We start from the raw sequence: 24,340 nt of genomic DNA on the forward strand, positions 1-24,340 counted from the left end.
AAGAATGTAAATGATGGGGGCCAAAATTCAGTATGTGCAAATATATAGTTACAATTTTATCTGAAGCTAATATGAAGCTTCAGCTGTCCAAATGAGTCAAATCAAGTGTAAATCGTTCAACGTTAGTCTTTTTTAGTACCAAAGTCCCTCTTTTTGTTACCATACCTTTGCTGCAGCTCAACTGCAAGGCTGGATTAGTACCCCCAGGGGCCCCAGGGCACTGAAGCTCATGTCCCCCAAACAACTTTTATTTTATTCTGATTGGATAACGCTGCTGTCGTGTGGAAAGCTTGGTTTTGGACTTACTAGATTTCAAAGAGTGACCATAATTATCAACATCAAGAGGATGGGTCAAGCCTCATGTCATATTTCTGTGGAGACTGACAAAAGAAAAAGAAAAAAGCACACTTTTTCCCCCTTGCGTCATTAAGGGGCCTTTTCTGCACAAGAGCCCCTGGACTTTTGACCAGATTGCCCATATGGTAACTTTGGCCATGCTGAACAGGGGAACACTGTCTGAGGAAACACAAAGAAGGAATTTGATACTAAAAAAGACTAAATATGGTAGATATCAATTTGATATGATAAACTCAGACTGAGCCTTATAAGATGATCTTTTAATAGCCAGTATGAACAGGAGGAACGATTAAAGCGAGGAAAACCTCCTACAATGTTCATATGGACAGCTGACTGTTGTTTTAATCCAACAGGATTCAGGATAGGCAATGGAACTACACTTCAAAGTCAAATGTACCAAATATTAAAATAATTTAATTCAGAGTCTCTACAGATGTTTTACATGAAATCAAATAACTCAAGTTTTTATCATTTCATATCGTTTTTCATTTGACCAACTCAGATAAATCACCATTTTCACTGTGGAAAGGGAATAGATTTAGTTGGGCAAAACACCCTAACTCCTCAAAATTAGATTGCTAATGGAGTGAGGACATACTGGACAGGATCGTAAGCAATTTCTCCCCCAAACTACACATCAAAATCCTCATTTGTTAAAAAATTATATTGGACAAGCAACATACACTCCATAAAACATGACATTTTAAAGAAGCTTATTCATTCACGTAGAATACTCAAAACTTTAGAAGACAAAAAAAAGGTATTTAGTGACAATGTATCGCTTTTTACTGCACAATTCCTGCTACTTCACTCTGGATGTCTGTTTGGAAAATTATTAAATACTACGGCAGGATACATACAGGGCGAGTTCTGTTGAACTTCCCATAACTGCTGTCACAGTACACTGTTTTAGCAGAATTTAATCACTTATCCATCAAATGTAAAACACACTAGTTTCTGAATTATCTGCATGACTGAGGCTTTTTTTTAGCCCTCTTCGGCATTTTTTAAAATATGACTTAAATTATAATTATTATTATTATAATGACATTTATTAGGCAACTTTTAAATCCTTTCATTTTACAAGCAAACTTTTCTTCTGCTGGCAATCAGACAAAAAGTATTTTCACAAATCAAAAGTGCGGGCCCAGAAAGAACCACTTTTACTGCTGACTCTTTGGCTGAAATCTCAATTCATGGAAATCCCAGATAAGGACATCACAGAGGATCATCTCAAGCTGTTCCTCCATTTCTTTAAAGTACAGTAACAACACAAGCATTTCCATCATTTCAGTCACTCCAAACAGAAGTGTATGATGTGAGGTAACAAAAGTATTTTTACAGTCAAGTTATTCTGCTGCGTCCATTTCATGAACATTTTTCTTATTACATTGTGTTTTCATGGATATTTGTAACTTTATGTATGTGTTTTCTCTGTCCTTGTTTCATACCAGACATATTCATTTCTTATTTATATTACAGTCAATATATTATACATGTGTTTGCATGGACTTCTTTTGTCTTTGATTAAATAAATCTATGCACATTTCCTTACATATATACTTTAGCCCCATCCCTCTCTCTGTGTATTCTCCAGGATCTCTTCATAAAGCCAGCTCTGTGTGAACTCCTGGCTCTTGTCCATCAGCTGGAACAGTCGAAGATATTCCTCTGGATATACGTGGCCTGTCAGGATGTCCTCTGGCATTTCCATTTCTGATAACAATTTACTCCCACTATCTGGTGACCAGAGACTAAAAAAATACAGATGAGGGAGAGTAAGAAAGCAGAAAAGAAATGCAGAAGATGTTTAGCTGGAACCACCTATAATACTATAAATGTGTATGAGTTGGCTGCCAGAGTGTGTCTGCATAGCCTCTCAACATTGTTGTGTGTGCATTGCTTACTTAAGCCTGTCAATCAGCTTGACCTTCCTCTTTGCCAGACACTGTTTGACCATCATCAGCAGAGTGGAGGCATTGGAGGGTGTGAGGCCTGCAGAGAACAGATCAGCCCGTGGACGCAGACGCACCAGGCACAGGTAATCATTGGGAAGCTGAGGGGAGAGGTTAACGGGAAAACAGGCAAAGAATGGGGATAAATATCATAATATGAAATGCACTACACCAATCAAGTTCACAATGCTATTACGGAGTCGGCTCTCTTCCTTACAAGGCCTTTTGTAGAAGGTGCACTTTGTCTTGAAGGGGTCACAAACGACTCCCAAGGCTCCTGCAAAGACAGAGATGAGGAGGTTGACCACTGGCAGACTTCCCCTCAAAAATGTGTTATAACCAAAAACATTTGGAAACCTCATCTCTTAATTATGAGAAAATATCTTATAATCATGAACTCTAGTAACAGGTGTTTTAATTTCAGCTGTATTATCACTGAAATTATTTTTATCATATATTATTTCATACTTTATTTAGATAATTGGTTTATTTTACCTTCAGGAAAGCACCATAAAATTAAGCACTACGTCATGATTTTTTTTTTTTTTTTACACCTTTCAGCCAACACTAAAAAGTCTTTTAAACTACAGCTTAAAATATCAACCTCACTTTTTTTGATACTTTGGCAAAATCACAAAAGTGTGTTTGCCACCCTCCCTCATTTTGTACCTTGTGCAGTAGTTCAATATCACATGCCATCTGCCAGAGGACACCAAAGGCTCTGTAGTACCTCATTTCACCTGGACGCGCCACCAGTTTCTGTTGGAGAAAATATTGTGTTAAATACTTTACATAAAGACCAAAGAAACACAGAAATTACACATTCATTTAAACTACCTGATACTATTTTCACCCAGCAGCAACTGAAGATTAACATGAGTATAAATCAATCTGCAGGAGAGATCACCAAGCTTGTGGTTATAATTAACTGACTGGCAGCTGTAGTAGTAATTAAGTATGGATGTGAATTAGCTCAGAGCTGCCCCACATGACAAACACACACCAGATTATACTCTGATCTTGACTGGCATTCCCTTATTTCTACAGATAAAGCTTAACACGCTCTTGTTCTTTTACCTGGTATTCCCTCTCGCTCATAAAGAAGTTGAGCTCTATTCTTCCATATCTGTAGACAGATAGCCGTTCAAACAAAGCGTAAACCATCTTCAGCAGTAGGCTGCGCTCATTTCGCTGGGGCAGGATGCCAAACACCTTCACCGGGACATCTAGAGAGACACAAATATGAATACATCACCAAAACACACAACAATTAAGAGGGATCCTATACTACACAATGAACAGTGTCCATTTAGTCCAGTCTTTTAGGTTTGATGCACTGTTTGTCTTTGTATGCATGTGTGTTTTTTTTCTCACCATCAGTCCAGTTAGCTTCTGATATTCCCAGGTCAGTGAAAAGCTTGTCAGTGAACATGACAGGGGGTCTGAGGTTTCCAGTGCCGATGGGGTCCAGTTTAAAGTAGTCACAGTGAACCACTTCCAGCTGACCATCAAGATGACCTTCCAACTCCTACAAGATTAAAATATAAAATGTATTCCTCTACAGAACAAGGGATTGGGTAAGCTCAGGTTAAGGATACAAATGCTGTTAAATGCTTTAAGGTGTACCTGTAGTTCCTGTACAAATGACTTATCACTCTCAAGAGTCACAACTCTCTGAGCGCCAGCATTAAGCATTGTCTTAGTCATCACACCAGGACCTAAGGAAGACAAGGAAGGAAGGCAAACATAGCCTGTCAATTCAATGTTTGCATTTGCAACCAAAAATCATCTTTCGCTAACAAGAATAATAAATCCTGCACAAATGGTTAAAATACAAACACACACAAAGCAGTTGCTTTTCACCAATGCACTCCAATTAAAAACAAATTTGTCAATGCCTGTGCCAGTTTACATGAACATTAGACCCTTGTAAACTTGCAGAAGAACAAAAATGTATACAGTAAATCTCTTTCAGTTTTTCACCCTCACACTGTGAAAAAATATACCTGGGTTACAGTCAAAGATAACAGTTTTAGCATCCTGGAGGTCAGGTCCCAGGTGCTCTGTTACCAGCTTAGCCAGCTCTGGGTCCACTATGATGTGTCTGTGTTTTTTACAGGACTGAGCACGGCGTACATTCTCCTCTACCTCCCCAAGGTCCAGGAAGTCATAAAGGCACAGACGACGCCGTTGGCCCTGGAGGAAAAAACATACGTGCATACGATTTGATAACAATCAAAAACATATTTGAAAAATGCTCACAAAACATTGAGAAGCTGTGACAATTGTTTACAGGCTCAATACATACTGGAGGTTTTACACCTCCAAACTAGCCTGTAAGGCTAGGAGGAGCTGGTGGACGGTGCTGGGGTAACATATGTTTGAGCTGTATTGTTTGCTTCTTTGTCACTAAAATCAACACAAACTAATTGGAAATGAGTGAGAAGATGGGGGATTATAGATTCATATCTGAAAATACATTTTTTCAAAGATTTTCCTCTATTACTTAAATCTTTAAAAGTTGAAATAATCCCATACCTTTGCACCCAACTGAGAAGTATTTAAAAAAAACTATCTGTAAATATATAGTAGACAGGTATGTATTTCATTAGGGCTGCATTTTCATCAAGACGCATTTTAAAGTAAAATGACTGCCTACTTGTACAGCCACAGCAGACAGCTTCCTGTGTGCGAGTGCTAAGGAGGGGGATGTCCTCTCTGCACGGGGCTGCTGGGAGCTTGTACCAAGTGTGGGCCGACCAGGGCCTGAGGAGAGAGAGTCCAGGCTGTAGGTCCGCCTGTGAAGGATGGGAGCTCCAGGAACACTGAGGCTAGAGGGACCCAAAGGAACCAACACTGCCTTACGCAAACATGATCTACTTCTGATGGTATGACAGCAAGCAGAGTGCATCATCAACTCCACCAGTCTACACATATGGGTGGACATTGTGGAGCAGTGGGTGTCTGACAAGGAAGGAGGAGGAGGAGGGGGGGGGGGGGGGGGGGGCTCTTGAGAATCTCTTTGCCTAGTGAGAATAGAGAAAAAAGAGAAAAGGAATGTTATGAGGAATAACAACTTCATTTAGCAATCATTAAAATAACATTTTATGCTGTCAGTTGCTGATGATTAGTTTACTGTGAGAGTATCATTGGGTGGTAAAGTGCGCCTCCTAGTGTTATAATCGAGGAAGAAAGTTGCCTCAATGTTAGTTTGGCTCGATACACGTTAATTTTGGACCTTTGTAGTATTTGTCGTACAGTTCTTCGGATACTCCTTTGAATCATAATGTAATTTTTCAGAATGATGCTGCTTGTAAAACACAGTCTTACTGCGTAACAGCAGTAAGACAAGTAAATGTGGACTTGAGTCAACCTTCAGTTTGAGATGCACAGAGAAATTAAAAGACAGAAACCGCGTCAAAACAACAGACGGAAAAATAATAATAATACATAATAGAGCTTTATTTTATTTTTTTTACTGAGATTAGGTTATTGTTATTGCAACACAAACATCTGGGTACCATCTGCTCTGATAACACGTGGGGAGCTTAACTGCTTCACATTTGTTTTCAACACACTCTGAAGTTGTATTTACTGTCCTTCATCCTCTACGTTCACAGACTTTGCTCATCTGCTTGCCAAAAAGAGCCATTAAATAACCTGGCAGACAATCTGTGAGCAGAATGCTGAGTGAGGATAACGTTACCTAAATACCTGGCTAGCCGCATGCTAGTGTCACTTGCAGCTAAAATACATTTCGTGTCGCATCTTCAGAAAATAAGCAGACATACCTCTCTGTAGATTGTCCTAATTATCCAGATGTAACGACTGCTATGATTTAACAGCTGATCCTGGCCGTGTGTCCGCTGGTAAAGCTGTGTGACATTGAGCCCTCCGCATCCTGACCCTCCGAACTGTTTTCACAACTCTCGTGGTGGTGCAGTCGCGATGAGACAGACGTCATTGATCGGCGACACTGCCTGGACCAATCAGAGAACTCAAGGAGTTATCAAGGAAATGTGATGGGTTTTATTTGATTATTTTATTTTTTATTTTATTTTTCAAGTAATTGTACTTTTTTCCAACGAACATGCTTTTTAATTTTTTTAAAGAACATGCTTTTTATTGTTTTTTTCAAGCGAGCATGTTAATGATAAAAAATAAACGAAAAATAGGCGTAAGTAATATATGACTAGGTACATATAAACTGCTCAAAAACTTAATACAAAATGCAGCAGAGTTAGTTTTGTTGTGTTTCGGTAGTTAAAGACTATTAGACGCTCATATTAGCACAGTGTTGCTACGGAAGTAGCCGCAGTGTTAAACCCGCCTGCAACCTGTCTCAGGCTCATTTAGCAGGACCTGACAGTGTCGCATCAAGCCTCTCCAGTCTGTCTGCTGTCACCATGGCCTGTGTACAAACATCCTCCAACAGGCCCTACCACCTGGTTGTGTTTGGAGCCTCTGGATTCACAGGACAGTTCGTGGTGGAGGAGGTTGCCCGGACTGTTTCCGAGGGTCCGAAGGGGAACCTAAAGTGGGCCGTGGCCGGCAGGAGCAAGCAGAAGCTGGAGAAAGTCCTGGAGCAGGCCGCTGGAGCCCTCAGTGTGTATCAGTAATTGTGCATGTTGTAGCAGACTGTTAATAACAAACTATGTTCCTGCATGAATAGAGATTTTTAATAGTGAACGTTTTAAATGAATGTGTAGCTGTTAACCTTAGGGTGTTTTTATTTATTTATGAGCTGCCTTTTCAATGTTTTAACAAGAATATTCAGAATTTCTTTTCTTCTTACACCAGATTGCTTATCTACTCTAAATTAGCCTCTCTGATTCAGATGATTTTGATATGACTTTGACCCCATCTACTTAACTCCAAAGTGCACATGAGTAAGCAACAAAAATGATTATTTCCTAGCAACTGTCACTGTTAAATATAAAAAGGAGAGTAATCATAACGCGCAGCACTCAGGATCCAAACCTTGTTGTCCAGTTTAAACTTTTTTGGCATGGAGTAAACGTGCACGCACTGCCTTTATTCATTCAAATATAAAGTAACCACTAGGGATCAAAGTTTGCTTACCCGCTCTATAGTCAAACGAAACGGTGATAGTAATAAAATGATGAGGTACTTCTAGAGTAAGTAAAGAATGGAGGAGCTCTTGACCCTGTAAGCAGCAAATGGTTAATATCACAGCTGGATTCTTTGTAGATTAATAGACTAGACTTTTCTAACAATCAGTTTGTCATTTAGATCATATTTTTAAGGCAAAATTGTCAAACTTTCTCTGGTTGCAGCCTCTCAAATGGATTTGTTCATTTTCTTTTAATTCAAAACTGTATATCTAAAGACTGAAATATTAACTGAAAATTTTAAATAATCATGTGTTGCAACCCAAGGTGATATTTCCTGTCTAGCAATAAGAGAGTAATAATTGTCTTTGTTCACTCATGTAAAGTGACAACACAAATAGAATAATATAATTAGACCCCCAGTATGTCTTAATGTAATTCACCTGAATACAATCATCTTGTGGAATGTGTTGCAAATATCTACTAAATATTTCTAGTATGCCAGTAACTTTCCAGGTTTGCGATTTGTATCTATGCAACAACTCTTAACATGGAAAATGAAGTCCATCACAAGATTAGGACCTGAGAGCACTTGTGTTATCATGATAGTGATGTGAGTTTCCAGAGGATTAGTTGGTTATTTAGTTGTCCCCTCCCGTCCGGCTTTCTCTTCAGGGAGTGTACAACAGCTGATGGAACATACCCGCCCGCTGTTCAATCCTGTTTGCCATCACACAGCCTGATGTGTCAGCTAGTCCACTCATTCAGTAATCACTAAAAACAGCAACTTGTCTGTTTAAACAGAAATTTGTATTATGTCCCAGAGGCATCAAACAGCTTTAACTGCTCATTTAAAAACAGCTTAGATTGTTCTTGCAATTTTTTGAAGACCTTATCTAAGACATTTCATCCTACAACAGTTTCGGAATTCTTGACTTGTGTTCATACATTTTTTAGACAATGTATTCGTGTTCAGTTTCATTTGACTCTCAAGACCTTGTGGCAACAAGCTTGTTTTGTCTAACTCTGCCACACAGAAATAGTGATCATGATTTTTGTACACTTCTGTTGCCTTTGACTACACATGAACATACTTTCATGCGATGGTTCCTTATGTTGATGATAACAAAACTATTTTTAGAAAGTTAGCAGCATCTTTGGTTGAGTAGTAGTAGAATTATAGTTGCCATCATGCTTAAACTAAATGTCAGAGAATGAAACAAATACAGTCATCTGAATAAAAAGATTAAATGATATGGCATTGTCATATTTTTAATTATGTGACTATAAAAACTGATGTCTGAAAGTTTAATGGCAAACATTTGGATTAAAATATACGATAGCTCTGACTCTAACACTGCGTGTGTTTACAGGTAAGCCAGAGCTGAGGACAGAGGTGGACATCATTGTGGCAGATGTAGAAGAACCAGACTCCTTGGCAGCCATGTGCAAACAGGCAGTTATTGTCCTCAACTGTGTGGGGCCTGTAAGTGGACAGTTCCAACAGAAATGTTTGTGCCTGTATCTGTTTTTCTTTGAAACACTGAACTTGCTCAGTGTCATGACGAAAACTGGATTTTCCCAAGATTGTTTCAAAACATTGGCATGTTGGCATTGGTGTAACTAAGCTAGTCTGTCTCTTCCTCTTTATCTTTCTCTTTCTCATTCTCTGTCACACACACAGATAGAGCAGCCTTCATTTACATAATGAATGCTGCTGACCAATAGCACACAATAAGTCGCTTTGTGTTAAAGTCAGAATGGAGAGTAGGATTCCAACAGCACTGCTTTGCGTCCTGTGCATCATTCAGGTTCTTGTTTCAAACCAGATTCTTCCACTACAGTAGTCACCACTGTTGCAGCAGGAGAACTTTGCCAGCCTGGTTAAAATTAAGGCAGCACAGAGTTGGAGCCAAAAGAAGTCCAGTTACAGTGTGTTTAATCTTGAAAATACAAAGCCACTCATGTTTTAATGTATGAGCATAAATAACATAAATAGACGTTTTTAAAGTGTAACACGCCATGAATTAATTAGTGTGCATCTTTGTGTGTATAGTACAGGTTCTACGGTGAGCCAGTGGTCAAAGCCTGTGTGGAGAATGGAGCCCACCATCTTGACATCTGCGGAGAGCCTCAGGTATGCATGTAGTTCTGTATTTCTGTACTGTATCGTGCTTTAGTTTTGAGCAACAGTAATTTCATCATGCATTTAAACAAAGGGGATACTTTACTTTTATCCTCTTCTCCTTTCATCGGTACACGTACAGTACATGAAGCTGTCCACACCTGCATGTTATCAGTGGACATTGCAGGGATGTTGCCGTACAGATGTCCTAACATTTGGCTTTGCTGTTGTTTGTGTTTGGATTAAATGAAAGACATGCTGAGTTTCATGCTGTTGCCTGTTAGACTAATTATCTCTCACTTGGGCGCATGATAGCAGTTTTCCCTCGCTGTTAGATGTCCAGTCTGTGTAATACAGCAGGTTTCATTGAGACAGGCAGCGCTCCGACAGCCTTATTTCAAGTTGACGGAAGTTGCCTAAGAAACAAACCTCTATACTTACTATACTATATACTATACTGTACCTTTTAACTCTGTGCATTATAGTCACATTTATCTTGGAAATGTGTTTTGTTTATAAAATCAGATGATAAATTACCATCTCCATATCAGACCGATTGTTCTAATAGACCCTTTGGTTATTCTATGCACTATTGAAATCATTCAATTATCAGCACACTAAGAAAGCATTTGTATACAGTATGTGTGTCTAATTGTGCAACTGTACACCTGTGTGCAGTTTCTGGAGAGCATGCAATTGAACTACAACAGCCAGGCAGCTGACAAAGGAGTGTACATCATAGGCAGCTGTGGATTCGACTCCATTCCTGCGGACATGGGAGTCCTCTACACAAGGGACCAGTTCAAGGGTACATGCATACTGAAATACAAACAGAAGGATTAAAATCACTGACATGCATATACATATATGCTATAAATACATAATTTATCCTCATCTTAGTGTTTGCCAAAGCATGGTGTTTGTATGTTTTTCTGCAGGTACACTAACTGCAGTGGAGAGCTTCCTGACCGTCAGCACAGGAGCTGATGTATGTAACTACATTACAACATCTGTAGTGCCTGCATTTGATTCTCTCCCACCTTGTTCACTTCTTTTTTTAAAAAGATTTATCTTGTATCACTTGTTCTTCTCATTATCTCAAATGCTTTCTTCCTCTCTTGTTCATGTCCTTCATTTTATTTCTCATCTCTTCTCTCTTTTTTCTCCTTTTGAATGAATGCGTCTCTGTCATCCTCTCACAGGGTGGATGTATCCACGATGGAACATGGCAGTCAGCCATCTATGGTTTTGCCGACAGCCAGAAGCTTCAGAGTCTTAGGAGGAAGTTTAATCACAAACCTCTCCCGACTGTTGGTGCTAAAATTAAACGCAGGTATGTATGACAGTGGGTAGCAATTAATCCCTAACGTTTCCCATAATTGAAAAATGAAACAAAGACAATGAAACATCTCTGTGAATTAATAATCATCCAGATGTGACAATTCTTTCTTAATTTTTCTTTTTCTTTTTTTAAAATTTAGTTTAGTTTTTTTTGTCTCAGCTTTAAATCCTACAACCTCTAGCACACATGGGAGCATGTACTACAGTTTGGCCTACACACGTTTGTCGTAATAATCGTTGAAATGTTTGTGATTTCTTTTAATTTCTAGGGGTTCATTGTTCTACAGCAATGAGATCCAGCAGTATGCGTTGCCCTTCATGGGCTCTGATCCCTCTGTTGTCAAGAGAAGCCAGCGCTTCCTGGTGGAGGAACATCAGGCCACACCGGTCAGTCTTTTTCTTTTGTCTCAATTAATCATAATTTTCTGATCCACCTTTCTTATATGTGAAAGTTGGCGTTGGAAACAAATGAAGAAAAGTGATTGCAAACTGCTCCAATTCTTCTTTTATTTCTTGTGACAGACAACATTTCTATCCCAGATGGTCTCCATCGTCCTCCAGTTTTTAACCATCTATGAGCCATATTCATGATAGCTCTGTCAACATATTCATCCCTATGAGATATGTGTATCTTTTGATGGTCTAACTAACTAGTAAATAGAGTGGAATAAACTTAATACTTAGCATCCAAAAAGTCGTCACCATCATGGTTCATTAACACTCTTTTCAGATTAAGTCAGTACCAACATTAATGCAGTGACTCTATTACTGCCTCTGATATTATAATGCTAATGCTGCTACAATCTGTTACTGTCAACCCCTCTGTAGGTTCAATATGGAGCGTATGCAGGCATTGGAGGCATTGGCAACATTATCAAGATGATGTTTGCTGGCATGATGTTCTGGTTCTTGGTCAAGTTCAGTTTTGGCCGCAACCTGCTCACCAAGGTAAATGAACGTGGTATGCATAGAAACAACACACATGATACAGTTTATATGTCACAAGTGAGTATGACTGAATATTCTACCTGTTACTGACACAGTTAAGTCAAAGTACACATACTCTGTGCTTGGAAACATTTTGGTGCTAATGTGTGTATGTTGATCCTCAGCACCCAGAGTTCTTCTCCTTTGGATTCTTCTCCAAGTCTGGACCAACTAGGAAGCAGGTAGATGTTGAAGGAACAGAAAATAAAAAGCTTATATACACATTTAATGCTCACGAGCATCTCTGTTCATTAATCTGTAAAAAAAAAAAACAACCAAAAAACATTTACTTCAGATTGTCAAGTTTAAGAAGAAAATACCCTGTTTTCTGATATGTTTTATGTGTGTGTCTATGTGTATTAGATGGAGGGTTCATCCTTCAGGTTTGCTCTCTATGGAGAGGGATACACAGAGGAACAGGACCCCACCCAGGGAAAACCTAATGGAAAAATTCGCACACTGGTTCAAGGACCAGGTAACTGGAAACTCATAATCCTGCTATAACACAAGGTTTTGTCTATAATTTGGCTTTAGCTGATAGCTGAAGTTCTAGCTGCATGAACATATTTTTTAAAGCCCTCCATCAACAAAATGTGAATTAACTTATACGTATAATTATGTTATGTTTCTCTCTTGCCAAGGCTCATTGACTGGCACCACCAAGTCTGGCCTGTTCAGCACCTTTCTTAATGTGTCTAATGGTTGTGTAATGTGTCTCATTATTTAGAGTGTGGATATGTGGCCACGCCCATTGCCATGGTACAGGCTGCTCTAACAATCCTCAACGAATGCTCAGCTTTGCCAAAGAAGTGAGTTATGAACCAAAATGAAATAAAAAAAAATGTATTTTTATTTGGAGTTGTACCGAGCAGGTACTTAACTTGATTCCTGTGACACACATTTAGATTATTATATCTAAGGGTGTTCATGTGAGTCAAGTTTTCTGAGAATGAGTGCATCTTAGCCACCCAATTAAATCAAGCACATACCCATTTTTTAAAATAAAGTTCCTGTGAGCTTGATGTGAAGTTTATTTTGGTTTTAATTAAGTCTTTTTTGCATCGATCTTTTTCCAGGGGAGGAGTGTACACTCCAGGAGCAGCTTTTGCAGGAACCACACTGATTGATCGCCTCAACAAACACGGCATCCAATTCTCCGTCATCTAAAGTTTGGCCCCTCTCTGATGCCGCACCCCAGGTTTCTCTCAGCACTTATGTAGTATATGCAGAATAACAACTGGAGAGTTTCCAATTTTAGAAGAGAGCTATTTCATCATGAAAGCCTTTAATAGGGATGAGAGACCCTTTCAGATTAAATTGTAACGCTGCTCTTGACAATACTTTCCACATTTATCCTTTTTCGATTAGTCAGAAACTTGCCAGTCTCCCTTTGGCTTGAATGTAACATTACTATTAACTCTCTGCTTGCAAGACAATTAGCACAACTGCAGCAGCGTTTCCAAGCCAAAGACAGTAGAGAGATAGTAGTGTGGATATGGGTTTAGCATCACTAACATGATTACTGCTAATGGAAAAGGATTTATTCCAGGATTTCGTTCAGACCGTGCCTGTAAACCCAATCAAAAAATTCAATTGTAATTTATATTTGTACCTCACTTGTTAGTTCTGCATTTGCCAATGTAGACTATAGGTGATAAGAAAAAAACATGAAGCTGTCCCTATTATCAAATAGGTAGAGCAAATTGGTTAGCGACAGACAGAAATTGTAGCCTGATCAAATGGAAACATTGCCTAATGATACAAGCAGTATAAAAAATGGCCCTTTCATAATTGCCACACCCTCATGATGCAGTCTATTTGGGATTCAGTCACACAGGAGGTAGGTCAACATGAGTCAATGATGACCACCAGTCGACATCGACATGAGTTGATCCACTCTCATTCTTTCTTAGTTCTGTTTTTGTAACATACAGCAGCTTCTTATGCACAAGCACATTACTCCCCCAGTAGCACTAGCAAGGTATTTGTGCTTGTGTTGTTTTGATTCAGTGGAGTTGTCAGTAGATAATAGGAGCCTGCTGTGTGTGCACGTACATGCTTGCCTTTCCTGGCCTGGCCTGCTAGTTGAAGTCTTGATCGCTTGGTTTTTGATAGTTAATGGTTGGACTATCACTAGGTCGTCCTAATATGTTGGATTTTTTTTTTTCGTTTAGTAGCATAAACTCACCTGTCTAAACCTTTGCCTTTGAGCCTTGCCAGCATCGTCTCTGCTGTTGAGTTAACGTGTGTGTGAAAAGCTCATTTGTTTTTGTTTCTTTTTTATCTGAAGGTCTTGTTGCTCTTATGGACTGGCATCGTTCTACACAGTAATGTTATATTAGTCCAGACATGTTTTAGACGTTTGAGTTTGTGAGTGTTATGCTGCTCGTGACAGGCTATGTTTTGGGGTTTAGTCTGTGGTTTGATTTGCTTTGCTTTGTTTTGCCTCCTAAATAAAGCCAACTCTGCTAACAGATATGAGTCTTGTGTCTTTCTTAACAGACCACACACAACTTAATGAATACGTGTAAAAACAAAAATAAAAAATCAAATTTCTAGATGAGCGTAATGCCCATAATGCACTCCGTCCCATAGGTTTATCATGATCAGTGGTTTACATTAATAAAAGCCTATGATGAAAATCGATTAATTTATTATATGTATAGTTATATTTATTATATACAGTCCTCTTAAATTTTAACAGATTGTCCTATGAGATCACAAGTTTAGTTTGTGATCTACTGGACTGGTAGTCATCATCTTACTCTCACCAATTGACATTACAAAAATCATAGTACTGAGATCGAAGTCCTTCATTTAAGATCCATTAATCAAGGTATCTAATGTCAACGTGATACTGGTTCATTGTGCATACTCTAAATCACTGACTTATAAAGGAGTCTCACATCTTAAAGAGGCGGCAGAGTCATAATCTTGTTTTCATGTCACGTCTCAATGTGTGAAATCTGTAGACGCTGGCAAGTCACTTTAACACGTCTTACAAACTCAGAAGTTGAGCACTGTATTTGAATGAGACAAAACTAAAATGTATTTATGAAATTCAAATATTTATTCATAAAAACACATTTATCTCCTGTACAAAAAGACAGCAATTGTTTATGGCTAAAGCATGATCCCAGAGGTCAGTTCTTTAACCCCTCTCTCATACACACACAACTTCTGTTGGCAGTTTGCTGGTAATAATCTAGAGGTGATTTGTTGTCATATTACAGTAGCTGCAACTCACATGTAGTATTGGATATGAATACAGTCTGCATTATAGAATTTATTAATGTTTTTATTCTGTCGTTAGTTTCACTTCATCTCTGACCTGAGAGTGTGTAATGTGTGAGTTGGTCTGACTAGCACAGCACAAAGATGACATCTTTGCCCAAACGGCTCATTTTCTGTCCCCCATGTGATTCAGTTCAGCAATTGAAAAATTTGAAGCGGAGCAAAGGACATATGTTTTTCATTAACCAGTGAATGTTGTTAGTCTGCATCCAATGCACCGGGCAAACTTAAACAACCCAGAACTAGACGACAATTCCTTCCAGTTCATCTCAGAGTGTACTGTGTTTGCTGTTTGATCCCTCTTCATGTCCACAGCGTTTGTTGTTCATACTGTTTCTTGATTCAGCAGCTGGTGAGAGTAGATGGCATCTTCGTAGTGGTATTTCTCTGCTATAGCCATGATAGAGTCATGGCACCTGATTCTACTCAGAACCTGCAGCACTTCAACCACAGCAGACCTGGAAAGGAAACATGTATGAATTAGATCATTACAATTATGTTGTAATTGATGTATTGAGAAATGTCATGATCTCTGAATGGATTTATAAAGAAAACCATTTAAACTAAAATTCACTGTCACAGTTAGCCACTTTTGTCACTTTGAACACTATGAAGCTGATGATAAGGGGCACCATTAAGTAACCACAAAGATACAGTATTTTCAAGTAAGTAAAAAGTAACAGGACTTTATGGAGCCCCCCTGGAGTCACATGGTAGAAACAAAGCTGTAAATATGTGCAACCGGATTAACAATCTGTCCGCCCAGTAAAATTCAATTTTACCTCGACTTAACAGCAGACTGCTGCTTGGCAAACCGCCTCAATGTTGGTTTTCAGGTGAAAGCACAATAAATGCTAAATGTCACATAAAATCTGGAAACTCAAAGACTAACCACAAAGCTAAATCATTTTTACTTTGTTTTTATTGTTTTTGGCAATACTTACACAAACATACACAAAACAAACAACAGACAGAGTTATCTACTACAATGTGAAACACTCAATATCTTTCAGAGTAAAAATAGGAAAAGCTAAATAAATTTAACTCAATTAACTATCGTTAAATCTGCTCTTAAATCTTGATTAAATTGCATTTACTTGGCGGATGTGGTCATCACAGTCCATGCAAGACTGATCCAATCACTGAAGAACAGAAGGAAGCATCTAATCCTGTGACTGAATCCGAGGGCATGGTTTAGAAACCCATTCACACAGATTTACACATTGAGGGGTTTTTTCTACCATGTGACCCAAGGGGGGGTCCGTAGGACTTGTTTGAAAAAAAGTTATAATTAAAAGGGATAATAATAAATAAACGTCTTTGAAAGTTACATAATGACAAAAAAATTGTCCTCCCATAAAACACACATGCTGTTTTATTACCTCGTGTTTGGATCTTCAGGAGGCTGCTGTTTGCAGATCTTATGGACTTTTTCAACTAGGTGGTTTCTGACTGACTGGAGTTGAGGCAAACAGACATTCTCTTCCCTCAACCAGGAGAGTGGCAGACTATCCGCTATCTGGAGAGACAGGCCACAAACAACTAGAGCATTATCAAGACCAGCAATAACACCACCACATAAATACAGACCAATAACATAAATACAGACATTCCATGTTAAAATGAGATATTTCAAATACCTTTTTGCATGCATTAACATCACTGGACAATGTCTGACTGCACAGGGTGATCATCAGGTATCGGTTCAGCAGTTTGTCCAACATCAGCTCCTTCAAAACAGACTCAGGAAGCAGCAAATCCCATTTCCCCATGTTACCTAGAAGCTAACATAAACAAAAAAAGATGATTAACAAACACCAGCTTGGCAACATTAAGCTCTGCCCACATGGAAAGACTGAAACAATATAAACTAGTGTTTTAAAGTGATGTGAGTGCGAGTGAGTCATACTTTTATGGCTGTCCAGAACTGTTGGTCCCTGAAGCAACTCTGAGGGGACAACCTGTCTTCTAGGAACCTTAAAAAAGAGAAAATTAAACAAAAAACAGTATAAATAAGAGATCGGAAAAACCATAAAAAGTTATTTGAGACTATTTTGATGAAACTGATTTTAATCAATTGTTCACAGTTTAGGAAGCGAGAAAAAACGGACTTTTTGGGGTACAGGGGGATGAAGACTTCTTCATCTACGCAACTCCTCAGTCGGCCAACCACAGCCTCTATGAGTGCCTGAAGGGGACACAAATACACACAGTAAACGAAAACATTAATGTATTATTTATCTGGTGTATTACACTGCATTTCCTTGTGAATTAAAGCTGGTTTTGCAACAGCTCTCAAAAGTTAAAGCACTTTATAGCATGATGTCTTGGGGTTTGTTGCTTAACAAAAATGTGTAAAAAGCAATGCAGGATTGAAGCGGGAAGGAGGATTTCTGTGTTGACAGCTATATATAAGCAACATGTGTATGTGTTGGCTTTACCTTCACTGGTTTGCTCTGCTCTCCTTCAAAGATTGAATAGTCTTCCTTGAGTCTGTGACAAACATCAGTTAGACAGACTGACTGACAGAGGGACATGGGATCCCACACCAGCTCCACAAAGGCTGAGCAGAAAGAGCAAAATAAAGTATGAAGATTTTGGAATTTAACACATCTGTGGCCCAAAACAGACAAATAAGGTGGAAGATTGGGTATGGAGGGATTGTACAAAGGTGACTGAACAGCAAACTTGATAGGAGTGTGAGGAAAGTTATTGATTTTATTTCTAAGTTCCAGCCTCAATCTGCTCTTTCACTACATTTTAAAATCCTATATTTATTGACTACTTTTTGACTAAGAAATTAGTACAGTGGGTAGATGAGAGTGTATGTTACCTGTTATTTTGGATAAGACAGTCTTTTCTATGACATTAGACAGCGTCTGTCTGTCTGTGTGCTCTAGCTCCTCATGGCTGTGTCCATGACAAAAGGTCTCCACTGCTGTGAACCATGGGAGATTTTCAAAGTCGCCACTAGCATCCTGACATACACACACAAAAATACTGTAAGACAGATGTTTACTGCTGTGTGTATGTATGAGTCAGCCTCTGTTTTTTGTGTGTCCATGTGTTTAAGTACCTTTAGAGGGTTCCACGCCATCAGCTGATGTCTTATGACGGGGTTCAGCAACTTGGGCAGACACAGAGCAATGTAGGCGTTGTGGTAAGAGTCAGAGTAGGATCCTCTCCATTCTTCAAAGCGAGACAGAATCTTTTTCACGTCGCAGAACTCGTCCTGAACGTCAGAAAACACTGCCTGGGACCTCAACAGGATGTCAGCTGGAGAGGGAACCGAGAGGAAGAAGTAACACAGTGTCAGACAAAGCAACACAGGGGTCAAATAAATCAGCCTGGACAATGGGAGCCTGAACAGAAAAAGACAGTTTATGGGAGAAGTGACAAATGTTCAAAGTGATCTTTTACCAGTGCTAACAACAGCTACTATTGTTGTTGTATATTACCTGATGACAGTGTTTTTACTGTCAAATTTGATAAGTTGTTTAGCAGAACTGATAAAAGAAACTAAAAAGATTGATTTTCTCCTCACTTCTCTGCTTCTGCAGCTGTTCTTCCTCCTCTGCTGAAGGCTGTGTGTCTTCAGGTATATCAAAGTCTTCCTCAGTTTTAACACCAGTGCCTGTCTTGCTGCAACATGAGACAAATATCAAAACAGATTTTATAAATACCTGTCAACCTGGATTTTATTAAAGTAAGTATTTATAATGTACTATTACAGCAGTCTTGTTGCTAATAAACAGAACATATTCAATATATGAATAAATCAATAACCAAACAAGGGAAATGTATCATGAAGGATATTTTTACTTCACTCACCCTTGAGTCTCCGTGCCACTGGTAGAGCTTCCTCTCTGCTCATCTGTACGGTCTATAAGTTAAATGAAAAACACAGTTAATCTAATCTTTTGCCTTCGAATGCCAGGGTGTCTTGAAATGTGCATATTTCTTCCCATCACTTTTCATAACCACACCACAGAGCTGTGGCCTAAAAATGCTAGGAACTAACTAACACTTTTTTTGGTGGCGCACTGACAAAGTGTGGGTCCACACTCAGACATAGATTTAAAAAGTCATTTTAAACGTTTCACTCATCAAGACTTTAATTTGTGGTTGAAATGTAGTCTCTTATTTTCTAGGATCTAGAATGACAAGGAACATACAAGCATGGCTCATCCTGCAACTACATGTAAAACATTTAAAAAATGCATTAAAAATTAAAAACCACAAGTAATGTTTCCAGTTTCATCACAAGCGCACACACACACACACACACACACACACACACACACACACACACACACACACACACACACACACACACACACACACACACACACACACACACACACACACACACACACACACACACACACACACACACACACACACCACTCACAGCTGAGCTGCTGCAGGTGCTCGGCCTGCGCCCTGATCTTCTGCTGTCTCTGGGCCAACAGCGCCTCCATCTGGTCAGACAGCAGAGTGTGCAGCTCCAGTTCCAATGAGTTGATCTCAACAACCTGCAGTCAACAAATTGGCTGCAGTCAGAAAATGAACAATTTACCAAACAAAAAAGATTAACGTTAAGGGACGATGTTTTGGACAGGGATTAACTGTAGTCCAAGACTAGAGTTATTTCTTAATGGATATTTCCACAGAATCTTGTCTTTGGTCTAGGACTAGTCTTAATCTATGTCTGAGAAACTTGACCTAATAGATCTCTTCCTAATGCACTTAAAAATGTTAGTGTATATATTTTAAATTTTATTTGAACTTTATCTAAAAATAAATTGAAGATTCAGCTGCCCAAATTAGTCAAATAATCGCTGACTCTGGTCTTCAGAGCAGGAAACTCTCTGGAAGGTCCTTCAGAAACTCAACTCGGTCACCTGGGAAAATATGAAGGCGAGCCATACATCCATCTAAGGGAGCCTAGTCGACTTTAAATAACCACATGAATCCTAACTGGCATATGAATATGTCGTAATAATGTTGTAGGGTGTTTAATTTCTGTGTGTATAGCCCTTTCCTAAACTAAATTTAAAGGTCTTCACAATAAAGTAAAAAAAAAAACTCAACAGTAAAAGAAGAATAGCACAACTACTGCTGCCAAGTAAATAAATAATAAGTTCATGAATTGATGAATTATTGCAAATCATAATACAACCTATCATGCTGGGAAAAGACAATTTTGTTTTTTGACAGTGGTTGATTGAGAAACCAAACTATGAGGATGCTGGTCTGTATGACTAGAAAACCAAAGAAAATCTTGGTTGACTGAAATCATACATTATCTTCAACTTATCGATTAGTCGCAGTGGGGAAAAAATAAAATTTGATGGATGTTATAGGACAGAATGATCTCAGCAGCCACACATTTCTCCGTTCTCTATTTCTCTATTTAGTGTCTTTAGGTTAGGCTAACCCAATTTGTTGCTAGCTTTGGCACTAACTCCCTTCGCTTTTCCAGCACTTGAAGAAACAACATATATTTCTTAGTCAGGAGAAGCTGCAGCCATTTATTACAGAAGTGTATTGCTGCCATTAAAGAAAAAGAAAAAAGCATTAGTGTTGCGTTATAACATTACAAGTTTCAGTTTATAATGTGATAAACAGAGTGGATTTATTAATCCCTTACCTTCTCCCGTAGACACTCCACCAAGTTGTGGGCATAAAGGTTCATGGCCCTGTAAAACCTGAGCTGGCTTTCTGAGGAACTTTCCTCCAGAATCTCTGCAGAGGATCTTGCGTTCTCAACATCACCCTCCATCCTACTCAGCTCAGCTCGCCGCGCTCTGTGCACCTCCTTCAGGGAGTCCAGTCTGGGGAGAGAAAACAGAGTGTTGTATTGTGTTTGATTACAACACGCGATGCTTGGAAATGTGAAATAATAAAAATTCAGAGGCTGAAAAATGTATTAGGAAATACAAGCTTGGAGAAGCTCATTCTTGACTTTGGAAAAACTATTAGTAAATATTATTGTAACAATAAATTAATCACGTGATAAAAATATTATCCAAAACAGTTCAAATTCATGAGATTAAAGCCAAATAAAGCTGAAGGAAACTCACTTTCCATTGATCTTCCTCTTCACCATTGAGACAGTGACTGTTGGAAGCTCTGGGATTTTGACCCCTGCTGATTTCTTCTTTTGTCTTTGTCTCTCTCGCCTGTAGCTACTGCTGCTGTAGTTACTGGATTCACTGCCAGATGGGCTCTGAAGGGAAGAAGAAAAGGAAGAGAAAATAAAGGACGTCAAAATGGAAGCACAGAAGAAAGCAGCAGATGGGGGAAACTGTTGATACCAGTATGACAAAATCACAATAGCAGAATGTCTGATATAGTAACAGATGGATCAAGAAAATTATAAAGAGAGACAAAGACTTACATAAAAGAAAAAGGTAAGAAAGAGCAGGAAGAAAATGGAAAAAAACAAAAAACAACAACAGTATGTTTAATATACTCTCTTACCTGTTCGCCTGGCCGTCTCTTGACACCCTTCCCAATTTGTGTCTCCTCCCAAAGTTCCTGCTCGTCCTCATCAGATCCTGACAGACTGCCATCACTCCCTCCTAGATTGCACAAACACACATACAAAATAGTAACTTGAAGGAACACATCCCCACAGTTTGGCGAAATACAGACTGTTGTTTCTAGCTGGCCTAATATCTACTCTCACATACTCTTGTAGTGTTCTCTTTTTTTTCTCTGTCCTTGTTTCGTTCCACATATATTCCCTTCTATCCTTTTCCTCTCCCCTCCCTCTCCCTATACTCACCCTTCACCCTCTGCCTTCTCTATTCCACACCTCCATCCTCCATCTACTGGCCTCTCTCTCCTTCTTCCCTCTCCACCCTATCTCCCATTTTGTCCATCTCTCTCATACCAAGTTTCTCAGCAATCCTCTCTCTGATGCTTTTTAATTGTGGGGCAAACTCTATTCTTCTCTCGTGATCGTCTGGCTCATCATCGTCAACGTCAACTCTGTATTTGTCATCATCGTCGTCTTCCCTGCTGTAGTGATCCGGGGTGCTACCAGGGGAGCTCTGACCATCTTTACTTAGGGGGATGAACTCTTTCTTGGCTCGTGTGGCACGACGATGCCTCCTGGCGGCCTTAATCTCTTTAGCATTAGGAATAACTGCTGGATACAAAACAAATGTGCAAAATATGAAGTCAGGAGCCTGTATGGCAGACAGACACATAGCCGATGTGCAATGTGTACAGAAATATGATGTCCAACAAAATTATTGAGCACTCTATACAATATGTTCCCCATATCATGCAGCACTAATTAAGTAATGTGCTTAAGCTTTTGTCTATTCTTTAAACTTTAATGCGCACACACACCAATATCTATTTATATATATCATACACCCACCAATACACATACCTGGTTTAGTAGCAGAGTAGCTGGAATCTGAACTAGATGAGGGAGACCTGGAACCATCTTCTTCTTCATCTTCATCATCACTGTGGTGAAGACTATGTGGTGAAGCCTGGCTGCCATAATCTTGTCGAGGAGAACCAGATTGTGGGACACCTCCACCAGCTGATACGGGAGCGACAAGGATTTGACATGTCAAAATAAAAACATTCAACGTATGGTGATGTTGGCCAATATTGTCATCTAGATGTACAGTATACTGGAAATAACATTTTGAAAATGGTATAATTATAGTAGAAGTTTTTCTTCTTGTGCACTCTGCTGAATGAGCTTCACTATGCAAAATGATGCAGGTGCAGAGGACTGTTTTCACATTCATCTGTTATAAGTGGAAAGTCTCTCTGTGTACCTACAAGCATGATTTGTAAGATCACAACTAGTTTGGAGCCAATCGTCGTCAAGTATGCAAATCATGTCTTGAGGGGGATGTTAAGTATCATTATTATTATTACCCACCTTTTTCTTTGAATCCATGAGTACATGTTTGTCATCATAATAAATATATAAATAAAAGTGTGTAAGTGTGCATCACTACACCAACTATATTACTGGCATTTGTATTTGTATCTGGAAAACTTTTGACTGGTACTTTACATACACCAATTATTGACACATCCCTCCGCAGAAAGTTGTAATTGGATGATATGTGTGTGTGGACACACTGCCTACACCCTGCCCTTGTATATCAATACAAACCGGTAATTAACCTTATACTCTACAGAGACTGAGAGTTATCATTTGTGCGAGACATAGAACAACTATCACAGTGACCTGCGGGTTTGTAATGGTCACCAGTGCTTACACATCCAGGTAAGTACTTACCAGTGCTGTTGATGGTCCTGGCAATTGGAGCCTGCTTCCTCTTGACTTGGAACAGCACAGCTTTATCCGATGACTTCTTCAGTCTAAACTCTGGTTCAAGGGCTAAATTGATAAAAAAAAAAAAAAAAAAGAAAATCGGAGATATGAGGATGATGGAGTTAAACCCTACTGACATGCAGTGAACCTGGGACCCTGCTGAGCAGTTAGCACAGGTGATGGAGACCCTGTAACTGACGATAATATCATATGACATGAATTATGATCCGCTATATTCGGTCCAATACATTTTATGTTTCATTTTGGCTCGACGTTGGTCTAACGTCAGCTGCCATTAAGTAAACTTTTGACTGGAGTTCATCTTTGAAATGCTGACAGCAAAACAACTACATTTAAACTCAATTACCTTCTTTGTCCTCTGAAAAACTGAGGACTGACTTTGTCTTCTTCTTAACCCCATCTTTGTCTTCCCTCGTCTCTTCTTCCTCCGCTGTCAGCTCCAGCGTCTCCCCGTCCTCTCCGTCACTGCTGTCGGGCTTTTGTGGTGTCGCTTCCCGCTTAGAGCTGCAAGAGATGCCGCGGCCATGGGCCACTTTAAACGGCTTATTTACCACAACTGCTGTTTTCTCGCTTTCCTTTCCATCCCTGTCGTTCTGCTGCTCTTCCTCTTCGTCACTGGAGTCTCCTTTTCTCTGCCTAAAGTTCCTCCGGGGCTTCTTGTTGAACATTTCGAGTTTCCAAGCACAAGGCAGGTGCTAGCTAGGTAGCTGGGTCGCAAAATATGATGACGTCACACGTCGAGTCGCCCAACGGAACGTAAATTGACCGCAATGCACTGTGGGTTATGTAGTGCGAATGTAACAAACATAAGTGAAGGTGTGTGTTTGTTTGTTTGTTTGTTTTTTTACAACTTTTCAGACTTGTAAAT

At 39.2% G+C, this 24,340-nt stretch overlaps 3 protein-coding genes across 4 annotated transcripts; 1 reads left to right on the forward strand and 2 right to left on the reverse strand.

The window, feature by feature from the left end:
• Positions 1-1,387: 1,387 nt before the first annotated feature.
• Positions 1,388-6,231, reverse strand: tfb2m (transcription factor B2, mitochondrial). Its single transcript, XM_062421424.1, has 10 exons — positions 6,104-6,231; positions 4,972-5,338; positions 4,319-4,508; positions 3,939-4,030; positions 3,687-3,840; positions 3,390-3,538; positions 2,982-3,071; positions 2,530-2,589; positions 2,265-2,413; positions 1,388-2,111 (listed from the first exon to the last, which is right to left on the reverse strand). Exons 2-10 carry the CDS (start codon positions 5,257-5,259, stop codon positions 1,922-1,924), a joined length of 1,362 nt encoding a protein of 453 aa, XP_062277408.1. The 5' UTR covers positions 5,260-5,338; positions 6,104-6,231; the 3' UTR covers positions 1,388-1,921.
• A 408-nt stretch (positions 6,232-6,639) lies between these two features.
• Positions 6,640-14,311, forward strand: LOC133982389 (saccharopine dehydrogenase-like oxidoreductase). Its single transcript, XM_062421435.1, has 12 exons — positions 6,640-6,917; positions 8,758-8,870; positions 9,441-9,521; positions 10,188-10,317; positions 10,448-10,497; positions 10,712-10,842; positions 11,120-11,237; positions 11,679-11,798; positions 11,963-12,019; positions 12,201-12,312; positions 12,565-12,646; positions 12,914-14,311. The coding sequence occupies exons 1-12, from the start codon at positions 6,719-6,721 to the stop codon at positions 13,002-13,004; spliced, it is 1,284 nt and encodes a 427-aa protein (XP_062277419.1). The 5' UTR covers positions 6,640-6,718; the 3' UTR covers positions 13,005-14,311.
• A 575-nt stretch (positions 14,312-14,886) lies between these two features.
• On the reverse strand, positions 14,887-24,177 carry gcfc2 (GC-rich sequence DNA-binding factor 2). Of its 2 annotated transcripts, none has more exons than XM_062421454.1 (18): positions 23,819-24,177; positions 23,416-23,517; positions 22,540-22,698; positions 22,033-22,287; positions 21,618-21,718; positions 21,218-21,363; positions 20,785-20,968; positions 19,543-19,666; positions 18,963-19,014; positions 18,676-18,773; positions 18,208-18,407; positions 17,965-18,109; positions 17,573-17,694; positions 17,243-17,319; positions 17,041-17,107; positions 16,772-16,915; positions 16,514-16,650; positions 14,887-15,589 (listed from the first exon to the last, which is right to left on the reverse strand). In XM_062421454.1, the coding sequence occupies exons 1-18, from the start codon at positions 24,138-24,140 to the stop codon at positions 15,457-15,459; spliced, it is 2,568 nt and encodes an 855-aa protein (XP_062277438.1). In that variant the 5' UTR covers positions 24,141-24,177; the 3' UTR covers positions 14,887-15,456. The 2 variants fall into 2 exon arrangements, with proteins under 2 accessions (XP_062277438.1, XP_062277431.1); XM_062421447.1 differs by having other exon boundaries at positions 22,033-22,290.
• Between the last annotated feature and the right edge of the window lie 163 nt (positions 24,178-24,340).

The sequence above is a fragment of the Scomber scombrus genome, chromosome 1, assembly GCF_963691925.1.
Source record: "Scomber scombrus chromosome 1, fScoSco1.1, whole genome shotgun sequence".
NCBI lineage: Eukaryota > Metazoa > Chordata > Actinopteri > Scombriformes > Scombridae > Scomber > Scomber scombrus.

Excerpts from the sequence above, each read along its gene's own strand:
- gcfc2 (XM_062421447.1), bottom strand. The coding sequence starts at position 24,140 with ATGTTCAACAAGAAGCCCCGGAGGAACTTTAGGCAGAGAAAAGGAGAC. Across the intron at positions 21,364-21,617 it reads AGAGACGGCCAGGCGAACAG|AGCCCATCTGGCAGTGAATC; the intron begins GTAAGAGAGTAT and ends TCTTCCCTTCAG. Across the intron at positions 18,408-18,675 it reads ACAGCTGCAGAAGCAGAGAA|CTGACATCCTGTTGAGGTCC; the intron begins GTGAGGAGAAAA and ends TTCCCTCTCCAG.
- tfb2m (XM_062421424.1), bottom strand. The coding sequence starts at position 5,259 with ATGTCCACCCATATGTGTAGACTGGTGGAGTTGATGATGCACTCTGCT. Across the intron at positions 3,072-3,389 it reads TGAGCGAGAGGGAATACCAG|AAACTGGTGGCGCGTCCAGG; the intron begins GTAAAAGAACAA and ends TTTCTCCAACAG. Across the intron at positions 2,414-2,529 it reads CACCTTCTACAAAAGGCCTT|CTTCCCAATGATTACCTGTG; the intron begins GTAAGGAAGAGA and ends CTCTCCCCTCAG.
- LOC133982389 (XM_062421435.1), top strand. The coding sequence starts at position 6,719 with ATGGCCTGTGTACAAACATCCTCCAACAGGCCCTACCACCTGGTTGTG. Across the intron at positions 10,318-10,447 it reads CACAAGGGACCAGTTCAAGG|GTACACTAACTGCAGTGGAG; the intron begins GTACATGCATAC and ends GTTTTTCTGCAG. Across the intron at positions 11,799-11,962 it reads GCCGCAACCTGCTCACCAAG|CACCCAGAGTTCTTCTCCTT; the intron begins GTAAATGAACGT and ends GTTGATCCTCAG.